The sequence below is a fragment of the Nomascus leucogenys genome, chromosome X (assembly GCF_006542625.1).
Source record: "Nomascus leucogenys isolate Asia chromosome X, Asia_NLE_v1, whole genome shotgun sequence".
Lineage (NCBI taxonomy): Eukaryota > Metazoa > Chordata > Mammalia > Primates > Hylobatidae > Nomascus > Nomascus leucogenys.
Genome location: NC_044406.1, coordinates 68,211,035 through 68,223,505, shown reverse-complemented (window position 1 = coordinate 68,223,505; position 12,471 = coordinate 68,211,035). Strand labels below are relative to the sequence as shown.

At 40.9% G+C, this 12,471-nt stretch overlaps 1 protein-coding gene across 1 annotated transcript in view; it reads left to right on the top strand.

The window, feature by feature from the left end:
* The window catches only part of MAGT1 (magnesium transporter 1), a 64,809-nt gene that overhangs the window by 26,105 nt on the left and 26,233 nt on the right, over positions 1-12,471 (top strand). The window contains exons 4-6 of the mRNA XM_030806880.1: positions 10,285-10,425; positions 10,908-11,048; positions 12,214-12,303. Of these exons, the coding sequence (XP_030662740.1) occupies positions 10,285-10,425; positions 10,908-11,048; positions 12,214-12,303 (372 nt within the window). The remainder of the gene's footprint in view (positions 1-10,284; positions 10,426-10,907; positions 11,049-12,213; positions 12,304-12,471) is intronic.

Here is a 12,471-nt window from a genome sequence, read left to right as displayed (position 1 = left end):
ACCTCAGCCTCCGAAAGTGCTGGGATTACAGGCGTGAGCCACCACACCTGGCCTGTTTTTAACTTCAGCATCTCTACTAGTTCTTTCCCCTTGCATATAAATACTTAAGGACATAGATTCAATTTTGTCTTTGTTTATAAATATGTCTAATTCATATATTTGAACATATTTTACTCAATTGTATAAAACATAAAAGGAAAAAGCTGGATATAATGCCTTGCTATACATCATATGAATGACTTCCCAATCTAAAAATTTATTATGTCCCAAATTAAACTCTTTTCTCTTCCACTTTCACCCAAACCTCATCTTATGTTCTGTATCATTAATGACACTTCTTTGTCATCTTCGTCTTCTTGTATAACATGTGTCATAGCCATACCCCCTTTACATTCCAAGGCCTACATTCATCTCTCATTCAAGCTAATGCAGTAGCCTTTTAACTGGTCCGCTTACCTTCCATTTAGCACTCTGTCCATATTGCCTGCTATAACATTATTTCCCAGAGTTTTTTCTACATGGTATTAATAAGAATTCTTGGAAAAAAATAAACTTGGGAAACCCTGGTTTAAACAAAATTAAGTTTTCTTTTTACTTCAGGGTTCAAAAACTGGGAAGGATCTAAGTTCTTACCCTACTTGCAAGCTAACAAGTTAGCCTGCCACAGTTTCATGGATGCTGGCAGAAAATATGACACTCCTGAGTCAAGAGTCCAGCAAAGGACTTTTTGCTGTTTGTTTTTGAGACTGGGTCTTGCTATGTTGCCCAGGCTAGTCTTGAACTCCTGGGCTCAAGTAATCCTTGCACCTTAACCTCCTGAGTAGCTGGGATTACAGGCTTGTGCCACCATGCCTGGCTCAAGTTAAAGGACTTTACTACTCATAAGTAGCCAAAATATCGTAGGTTCCCCAAACCCCATTTCCCATAGGGCAATCCAAAGAGGGCCAGTGGTCAGCTACTCGGAAGGCTGGATCAGGAGGATTGCTTGAGATCAGGAGTTTGAGGCTGCAGTGAGCTGTGATCCTGCCTCTGCACTCTAGCCTGAGCAGAAGAGCCAGACCCCAACTCTTAAGAAAACAACAATAACAAAGAGGGCCAATGGGCTGCATTATGGGGGAGGAACACCAAGCTCTGGGGACCCACATTTTCTGTAATGGATAGTAAGTGTGCCTCCCCTTTGCTGTGGAGGGAGACTGTGTAACTGCCCAAGGGGTTCACTTTGCTGCTACCTAAACAGAGCCAATTCATCAAGACAGAGGAATTGCAATAAAGTATTTCATGCACGGCCAGCTTTGTGGGAGACCGGAGTTTTATTATTACTCAAATCAGTCTCCCTGAGCATTCGGGGAGCAGAGTTTTTAAGGATAGCTTGGTGGGTGGGGGGAAGCCAGTGAGCCAGGAGTGCTGATTGCTCAGAGATTAAATCATAGGGAGTTAAAGGTGTCTTCTTGTGCTGAGTTAGTTCCTGGGAGGGGGCCACAAGATCAGATGAGCCAGTTTATTGATCTGGGTGGTGTCAGCTGATCCATCAAGTGCAGGATCTGCAAAATATCTCAAGCGCTGATCTTAGGAGCAGTTTAGGGAGGGTCAGAATCTTGTAGCCTCTAGCTGCATGACTCCTAAACCATAATTTTTCATCTTGTGGCTAATGTTAGTCCTACAAAGGCAATCTAGTTCTCAGGCAAGAAGGAGGTCTGCTTTGGGAAAGGGCTGTTACCGTCTTTGTTTAAACTATAAACCATAAACTAAGTTTCTCCTAAAGTTAGTTCAGCCTATGGCCAGGAATGAACAAGGACAGCTTGGAGGTTAGAACCAAGTTGGAGTCAGTTAAGTTAGATCTCTTTCACTGTCTCAGTCATAATTTTGCAAAGGCCGTTTCAACTATCTTCCAAAGATATACAAATATCCTTGAGAAGATTGTCCAGAACAAAGGCAGTTAGGGCCCTTGTCCACAAGATGTGCAGAAACATGAGAAACTCATGAAGAATTGTCTCCCAACACAGCTTTTGAGAGATCAGAGATGTTAACATGCTGATGCTGATATGTGTTATACTTTCCAGTGGGGGCTCTAATATACAGAATTTCTCATATTATCAGACCACTTAATGGAGCATTTGGCTAGATTCCATGGAACACACTTTTGAAAGGAGTAGTGTATAGACTGAAGCCAGAATTCCTTAGTCCTAATTTCATGTACTCTTTACTCCAGTCATACCTTTCCCATAATCATATTCTTTGATGCACTCTTTTTTTTTTTTTTTTAATTGAGACGGAGTCTTGCTGTCACCCAGGCTGGAGTGCGGTGGTATGATCTCGGCTCACTGCCAACCTCTGCTGCCAGGTTCAAGCGATTCTCATGCCTCAGCCTCTGGAGTATCTGGGATTACAGGCACGCGCCACCACACCTGGCTAATTTTGTTAATTTTTAGTAGAGACGGGTTTCGCCATGTTGGCCAGGCTGGTCTCGAACCCCTGACCTCAGGTGATCTGCCCGCCACAGCTTCCCAAAGTGCTGGGATTACAGGCGTGAGACACCACGCCTGGCCTGATGCACTCTTGTATGTCAGCACTGTTGATTGTTGGTTTACAACAACGTGAAGCATCCTTTCTTCCCTATCTGCTTTCTCTCCACTCTCAAAATTCTGCTTACATTTTAAGCCTTGTTTCAGATACTCCCTGTAAGCTTTCTCAACTTTTCCAGATAAAAAGTGAGTCACTCCTTTTCTTGTATTGTTATATTACTTGCCTTAAATTTCTGTTATACATTTATCCACATTTTGTCTTACAGTAGAGTTAGCTCTGTAGTTGTTTCACAGTCTCCCTTAGAATATAGTTACGGCCAGGCACGGTGGCTCACGCCTGTAATCCCAGCAGTTTGGGAGGCCAAGGCAGGCAGATCACGAGGTCAGGATATCGAGACCATCCTGGCTAACATGGTGAAACCCTGTCTCTACAAAAAAAAAAAAACAACAAAAATTAGCCAGGCATGGTGGTGTGCACCTGTAGTCCCAGCTACTTGGGAGGCTGAGGCAGGAGAATGGCTTGAACCCGGGAGGCGGAGCTTGTAGTGAGCCGAGATTGCACCACTGCGCTCCAGCCTGGGCAACAGAGCGAGACTCCATCTCAAAAATAAATAAATAAATAAATAAATAAATAAATAAATAAATAAATAAAAGAATATAGTTACTACTTAGTTAATGGCAGAGCCATATCCTGTAGCTATCAGTGCTAAGCACATAACGGGTATTTGGTAAATGTTGAAAAAAATGGCTTAATGTTTCCATTTTACAGTATATCATTCATTGTGGTATTCATATTCCAGTCTCACTTAGCCATCTCCATAAATCAAAATCAGTGCATTTATAAAAATGTTGTAACCTAAAAAGTTAGTGCATTTAGGATTTATTAGACCAAAGGAAACAATTTCTAGAGTTTAAGAAATTGAGGCCAGGCATGGTGGCTCACACCTGTAATCCCAGCAGTTTGGGAGGCCAAGGCGTGGGGATCACTTGAGGTCAGGAGTTTGACACCAGCCTGGCGAACATGGTGAAATCCCGTCTCTACTAAAAATACAAAAATTAGCCAGGCGTGGTGTCAGGCACCTGTAATCCCAGCTACTTGGGAGGCTGAGACAGGAGAATCGCTTGAACCCAGGAGGCGGAGGTTGTAGTGAGCCAAGATTGTGCCACTGCACTCCAGCCTGGGTGACAGAGCTAGACTTTGTCTCAAAAAAAAATTGCTTTTTAATTCTCTACTATTTAGGCTGCAATTATTTTTGGAAATTACAATTTTTAATTCCATTTATTTTAACAAGGTAACACATAACTTCTGTTAGTGATTTGTAAAAATAGAAAACTCAATTTTTTTCTACCTTAGTTTTTTTACTGATAACATAATATTTGTACATATTTATGGGGTACATGTGATATTTTGTTATATTCATAGAATGATCAAGTCAGGATAGTTGGAGTATCCATCACCTTGAGTATTTATCATTTCTATATGTTGGGAACATTTCAAGTCCTCTCTTCTAGCTGTTTTGAAATATATAATACATTGTTGTTAATTATAGTCACCCTACTCTGCTATAGAATATTAGATCTTACTCCTTCTAACTGTATGAGTGTACCTATTAACCGACCTCTCTTCATTGCCCATTCCCGCACCCCTCCCCCCCACCCCACCCACCACAACACACACTCATACACTCTTCCCAGCCTCTGGTATCTGCCATTCTACTCTGTACCTCCCTGAGTTCAACTTTTTTAGTTCCCACATATGAGAACATGCCATATTTGTCTTTCTGTGCCTGGCTTATTTCACATAATTTCCAGTTCCATCCATATTGCTGCAAATAACATGATTTCATTCTTTTTTATGGTGGAGTAGTATTCCATTGTGTATATACACCACATTTTCTTTTTCTTTGAGATGGAGTCTTTGTCGCCCAGGCTAGAGTGCAGTGGCACAATCTTGGCTCACTGCAACCTCCCAGGTTCAAGCCATTCTCCTGCCTCAGCATCTCGAGTAGCTGGGATTACAGGTGTGTGCCACCACGCCTGGCTGATTTTTTTGTATTTGTAGTAGAAATGGGGTTTCACCATGTTGGCCAGGCTGGTCTCCAACTCCTGAGCTCAACTGATCCACCTGCCGCGGCCTCCGAAAGTGCTAGGATTACAGGCACGAGCCACTGCACCTGGCCTAATACCACATTTTCTTGAACTGTTCATCTGTTGTTGGATGCTTAGGTTGATTCCATATCTTTGCTATTGTACTGCAGTAAACATGGGGGTGCAGGTATCCCTTTGATATACTGATTTCCTTTCCTTTGGATACATATCCCAGTAGTGGCATTGCTGGATCAAATGCTAGTTCTATTTTTAGTTTCTTGGGAAATCTTTATACTGTTTTTTCTTTTTTTTCTTTTTCTTTTTTCTTTTTGAGACGGAGTCTCGCTCTGTCACCCAGGCTGGAGTGCAGTGGTGTGATCTCGGCTCACTACAAGCTCTGCCTCCTGGGTTCACGCCATTCTCCTGCCTCAGCCTCCCAAGTAGCTGGGGCTACAGGTGCACACCACCACGCCCGGCTAATTTTTGTTGTATTTTTTAGTAGAGATATGGCTTCACCATGTTAGCCACGATGGTCTCGATCTCCTGACCTCGTGATCCGCCCATCTCGGCCTCCCAAAGTACTGGGATTACAGGCGTGAGTCACCACACCCGGCCTTATACTGTTTTTCATAGTGGCTATACTAATTTAATTTCCCACCAACGGTGTATGAGTTCCCTTTTTTTTTTTTTTTTGAGATGGAGTCTCGCTCTGTTGCCCAGGCTAGAGTGCAGATCTCAGTTCACTGCAACCTCTGCTTCCTGAGTTCAAGTGATTCTCCTGCCTCAGCCTCCCGAGCAGCTGGGATTACAGGTACACATCACCACACCCAGCTAATTTTTGTATTTTTAGTAGAGACAGGGTTTCACCATGTTGGCCCGGCTGATCTCGAAGTCCTGACCTCAGGTGATCCACCCGCCTCGGCCTCCCAAAGTGTTGGGATTATAGGAATGAGCCACTGTGCCTGGCCATGAGTTCCCTTTTCTCCATATCCTTGCATCTGTTTTTGTTTGTTTGTTTGTTTAAGGTAAAGAAAGGCAGATTTATTAGAGAAAGTAGGAAAATGCATTGCAAGGAGGCAACAGATGAGCAGAAAAGGAGCTTTTCTAATAGTAATAATAATAATGGCCATTCTAACTGGGAGAAGATGGTATCTCACTGTGGTTTTGATTTGCATTTCCCTGATGATTAGTGGTGTTGAGTATTTTTTCATACACCTGTTGGCCATGTGTGTCTTCTTTTGAGAAATGTCTATTCATGTCCTGTGCCCACTTTTTAACGGGATTATTTGCTTTTTTACTGTTGAGTGATTTGAATTTTTTTTTGTTTTATATTTTCTTTTTAGAGTTGTTTGAATTTTTTGTATATTCTGGACATTAGTTCCTTGTTGAATGAATAGTTTGTAAATATTTTCTCCCATTCAACAGATTGTCTCTTCACTTTGTTGGTTGTTTCCTTTGCTTTGCAGAAGCTTTTTAGCTTAATATAGTCCCATTTGTCTATTTTTGTTTTTGTTACGTATACTTTTGTACCTTGAATAGTTTTTAATATTAATTTCCATTACTCTATTTTAGAGCTAGATTTTAGAGCCAAAGGTATAAGGATGGTAGTGTGTCCATCTGTAGAAGAGATTCAAATCTTTCTTTAAGTAACAGTGTCATATGCCACAGTATGCAAAAGCTAAGCCTGTGTGAAAACTGATACCTACCAAAAATAGTGTATCTTATTTTGGCTCATTAACCTCCAAGGATTTTCAAAGTGTACAAGGGGTTTTGGTGGGGTTGTTTTGTAAATACATATGATATAAAATTTATTATGTTTACCATTTTTTAATGTACAGGTCAGTAGTGTTAGACATTCACATTGTTGTACAACCAATCTCCAGAATTCTTTCATCTTCCAAAACTGAAACTTTATAGCCATTAAACAACTTCAGTTCCCCACTCCCCCAGTTCCTGACAACCACCATTCTACTTTCTGTCTCTATGAATTTGACTACTCTAGGTACCTAATATAAGTGGAATTATATAGTATTTGTCTTCTTGTGACTAGCTTATCTCACTTAGCATTGTGTCCTCAATGTTCATCCATGTTATAGCATGTGTCAGAACTTCCTTCCTTTTCAAAGCTAAATAATATTGCATTGTATGTATACACCTTATTTTGTTTACCCATACATCTGTCAGTGGATACTTAGGTTGCTTCCAGCTTTTGGCTATTGTGAATAATACTGCTATGAACACGAGTGTTCAAATAATCTCTTCAAGACCCTGCTTTCAGTTCTTTTGGTTATATGCTTAGAAGTAGAATTGCTAGATCATATGGTAATTCTATTTTTAATCTTTTGGGGAACCTCCATGCTGTTTTCCATAGCAGATGCACCATTTTACTTTCCCACCAATAGTGCACAAGGGTTCCAGTTTCTCCACATGCTCGCAACCACTTCTTGTTTTCTGGGGTTTTTTGTTTGTTTGTTTTGGATAATAGCCATCTTAATGAGTGTGAGGTGGTATCTCACTGTGGTTTTGTTTTTTATTTCCATAATGATAGTAATATTTAACATTTTTTCATGTGTTTTGTTGGCCATTTGTATATCTTCTTTGGAGAAATGTCAAGTTCTTTGCCCATTGTGTGTGTGTGTTGCCTTTTTTTTTTTTTTTTGAGACAGAGTTTCACTCTTGTTGCCCAGGCTGGAGTACAATGGCACGATCTCGGCTCACCACAACCTCTGCTTCCCGGGTTCAAGCGATTCTCCTGCCTCAGCCTCCCAAGTAGCTGGGATTACAGGCATGCGTCACCACGCCCGGCTAATTTTTTTCATATTTTTAGTAGGGATGGGGTTTCTCCATGTTGGTCAGGCTGGTTGCGGACTCCCGACCTCAGGTGATCCACCTGCCTCGGCCTCCCAAAGTGCTAGGATTACAGGCATGAGCCACTGTGCCCACCCGTGTTGCCCATTTTTTAAATCAAGTTGTTTTTTTGTTGTTGAGTTGTAGGAGGTCTTTATATATTCCAAATTTTTTGTTGTTGTTTTTATTTTGTTTTTGTTTGTTTGTTTCTTGAGACAGTCTCACTCTGTCGCCCAGGCTGGAGCACAGTGGCGCAATCTTGGCTCACTGCAACCTCTGCCTCCCAGGTTCAAGCAATTCTCGTGTCTCAGCCACCCAAATAGCTGGGATTACAGGCATGTGCCACCACACCTGGCTAATTTTTGTATTTTTAGTAGAGACAGGGTTTCGCCATGTTGGCCAGACTGGTCTCAAACTCCTGGCCTCAAGTGATACACCTGCCTTGGCCTCCCAAAGTGTTGGGATTACAGGCATAAGCCACCATGCCCAGACTATTCTGAGTATTAACTCATTATTAGATAAATGATTTACAGATAATTCCTCCCATTTCACAGGTTTTCTTTCTATTCTGTTGATTGTATCATTGGGCTACAAGATGTTTTCAGGCTGGGCATGGTGACTCACGCCTGTAATCCCAGCACTTTGGGAGGCTGAGGCAGGCGGATCACTTGAGGTCATGAGTTCGAGACCACCTTGGCCAACACGGCGAAAACTTGTCTCTACTAAAAATGCAAAAAAAAGTAGCTGGGTGTCATGGCACATACCTGTTATCCCAGCTACTTGAGAGGGTAAGGCAGCAGGATTGCTTGAACCCAGGAAGTGGAGATTGTGGTGGGCCAAGATTGCGCCAGTGCACTCCAGCCTGGACAGCAGAGTGAGACTCCTTCTCAAGAAGAAAAAAAAAAAGACGTTTTCAGGTAACTAATTTGTTATAAAGATGTTTTATTAGTAATCAGGGAAACACAAATTAATAGTATGATAATGATAAAGTACAGTCTTCACCCATCAGATCAACTTTTGGCAAGGATGTAGGGAAATGGATACATTACTGCATTGTTAGGTAGAAGTATATTTTGGCACAGCCACTTTGGAGGACAATTTGGCTATATCCATTTTTTTTTTTTTTAAAGACAGAGTCTTACTCTGTCACCGAGGCAAGAATGCAGTGGTGCAATCTCGACTCACTGCAACCTCCGCCTCCCAGGTTCAAGTGATTCTTGTGCCTCAGCCTCCTGAGTAACTGGGATTACAGACACCCACCACCACGCCCAGCTAATTTTTGTATTTTTAGTAGAGACAGGGTTTTCACTGTGTTGGCCAGGCTGGTCTCGAACTCTTGACCTCATTATCTGCCCACCTCGGCCTCCCAAAGTGCTGGGATTACGAGCGTGAGCCACCGCACCCAGCCAGTTTTTATTTTTTATACACATTTTCAAAAATGTAAAGGTGGTGTAACTAAACAAATATTGAATAAAGAGTTTGGCCTAAAATTTGGGCAGCATTTGGTAGACTGAACATTGTATAAGATTTGTTTCCTAGCTTTGCAATCACAGAAATTGAATTTTAACAGGATAGCCAGAATTTATCTACCTCCAGGGATTTTGTGCCTACTGACCAAGGCATATAAATCTATGGACATTGGTAACCAAAGGAGTAATCTATTAATTCATTAATTTACCACATTATACAGCCAAAGAGACCAAAATAATGATAAGCAACAGTCAGTACATGCTCTCACCTTATGGGAAAGTTTGAAAACTTACTGTTAGAAGGATTTTAACTAAAGAATCAAAGCATGGGAGTTGGATTATTTTATTGGCTGAGGTTTTAAAATTATAATTGTAAGGCCGGGCACGGTAGCTCACGCCTGTAAACCCAGCACTTTGGGAGGCTGAGGCGGGTGGATCATTTGCGGTCAGGAGTTCAAGACCAGCCTGGCCAACCTGGTGAACCCCTGTCTCTACTAAAAATACAAAAATTAGCTGGGTGTGGTGGCACATACCTGTAATCCCAGCTCCTTGGGAGGCTGAGGCAGGAGAATCACTTGAACCTGGGAGGCGGAGGTTGCAGTGAACCGAGATCCTGCCACTGCGCTTCAGCCTGGGCAACAGAGTGAGACTCCATCTCAAAAATAAATAAATTAAAAAAAATTGATTTGTGCAAGCCAATCTCTAAGATTGTCACTAGCCTGGGTGACAGAGCAAGACTCCATCTCAAAAAAATAAAGATATAATGCAGGTGAGATCGTTATGGTTTCTTTAACTTAGTATTTCCAGTGTTGTCTTCTCAAATATATCATGATGTCATGATGGAGAAAAGAGAAATGTGATGCTCATCAGTAAACATTTATGGACCTTCTTAGAATAGACTATTTCTGCATATAGCCACCATTTTGTATTGTTTTTCACTGCCGTTTTAGAGCATTATTTTATTATCTTGGTTCCTCCAAATTGAGAATGCACTCTATTTGGAGCTTACTCAGCTACATAAGATTATTTTAGTGCTCATAAATGTATTCATTTTGCATAATCTCTGAACAGATTAAAATATCTGTGGTATGGCCAAGTTTCCATTCTCGTGGAGTAAAATACAGGTTTCTTAGCGAGGAATGTATATTTGGTGAGTAGTGTGTAATACTTAAGGTCACAGGCAGCTTTGCTTTTAAAGCCTGCTCCACCACTTACCATTTTCCTTGGACAAACCAACTCACTTAACCTACCTAAACCCAGGCCTCCTCATCTTTGTAAAATCTAAATTTCAAGATGTTAACTGCAATTAAGATTATTTTCCTGATAATGTATATTTTCATGGGCTCCTTTTTATTCAGCTAAACATGAATTCAGCTCCAACTTTCATCAACTTTCCTGCAAAAGGGAAACCCAAACGGGGTGATACATATGAGTTACAGGTGCGGGGTTTTTCAGCTGAGCAGATTGCCCGGTGGATCGCCGACAGAACTGATGTCAATGTAAGTTTCCCAACTTTGTAGACTGTTTCTTGGCCATTATCCCCTTTGAATCTTACTGGGAGGCCCTAATTAGTCTTGTCCCCATATCACTGAGGTGGTACTAGTTTGGAAGTCTCTTCATAAGTAGCATTAAACAGAATCATCTTGATGAATGAGTGAAATTACAGAACACTCTCTATTACCCTATTGAATTCAGCATGGAAACCAGTCTTTCGACCTTAAGTCCATGGATTATCTAGTTGTACTTGGCAAATCCTTCTTAATCTAAAAGATGTTATATTGTGGTTAAATAGAATATTGTACCTATTCTATCCTATTTTAGGTTATATTATGGACTATTTTGATTGGGATAAAATAAAAAGGATCGTTTTTCTGAAAGTAACCACACTAATTTTGATTGCTTTCACTTCAGATTTTATTTTGACCCATATAATTAGTAAAAAATTTTATACTTTAACATGTTTTTCTCTCCTTTCCATTAGATTAGAGTGATTAGACCCCCAAATTATGCTGGTCCCCTTATGTTGGGATTGCTTTTGGCTGTTATTGGTGGACTTGTGTATCTTCGAAGAAGCAATATGGAATTTCTCTTTAATAAAACTGGATGGGCTTTTGCAGCTTTGGTGAGTGAATTTTAGAAGACAAAAAATTATTTGAATAAAATTCCTAATGTATTTTTAGGTAAGCTTTTATTTATGTGAGAAGTAGCATTTTATTTCTTACCTGAGGAAAATCGTTTTATATATTTTAATTTTCTGTCTTAAAATCAGTTTATTTCATTCGTTATCTCATTAGGATGGCCAGAACTTCAAGGAACTGATTGTACCTGCCTTTTATTCAACCTAAATGACAGACTGTCATCTCTATGAAAATCTCTAGTTGTTCTGAAAATATTATTCTTTTTTTTTTTTTTTTTTTTTTTTTTTTTTTTTTTTTTTTTTTTTTTGAGGCAGAGTCTTGGTCTATCACCCAGACTGGAGTGCAGTGGCGCCATCTTGGCTCACTGCAACCTCTGCTTCCTGGGCTCAAGTGATTCTCCTGCCTCAGCCTCTCGAGTAGCTGGGATTACAGGCGTGTGCCACCACACCCAGCTAATTTATTTGTATTTTTGGGAGAGACGGGGTTTCACCCTATTGGCCAGGCTGGTCTTGAACTCCTGACCTCAGGTGATCCGCCCACCTTGGCCTCCCAAAGTGCTGGGGTTACAGACATGAGCCACCATGCCCAGCCTGAAAATATTATTCTAAAAAGCCTTTTCAGTATTCAATTTTGAAACTTGTGTCTGCATAGTTATAATTTTTAAACAGTGTTTTCCTGGCCGGGTGCAGTGACTCACACCTATAATCCCAGCTCTTTGGGAGGCTGAGGTGGGTGGATCATGAGGTCAAGAGACCGAGATCAACCTGGCCAACATGGTGAAACCCTGTCTCTACTAAAAATACAAAAACTAGCTGGGCGTGGTTCCGTGCTTCTGTACTCCCAGCTACTCAGTAAGCTGAGGCAGGAGAATCGCTTAAACCTGGGATGCAGAGGTTGCAGTGAGCCGAGATCGCGCCACTACACTCTAGTCTGGGCAAAAGAGCGAGACTCCATCTCAAAAAAAAAAAAAGTGTTTTCCTTTTGAAGTATTATGGAATTGTGATCCTTGGGATGAAATATAAGCCTTAATAAATCATTTATCTGCAAAAAATTCTATGTCTTAACTAAACAGATGCACATTTTCAATTCCTATTATCTAATCAAGACAAGAACAGTTCGACCATGAATATTTTATTATTTGTTTCCTAGTGTTTTGTGCTTGCTATGACATCTGGTCAAATGTGGAACCATATAAGAGGACCACCATATGCCCATAAGAATCCCCACACAGGACATGTGGTAAGGGAAGTCTGGGATTTCTTTCCTTTGTAGACCAAAGTTAGCTCAATGATTATTACCCTGTGAGAACAGTGCCAGCATATGAAGGAGCTGGATTTAGTCTTCACTTTTCAATCTCTCTGTGTTAACAAGCTTCCATCACTGATAAGACCATGCGGTGCTCTTTTT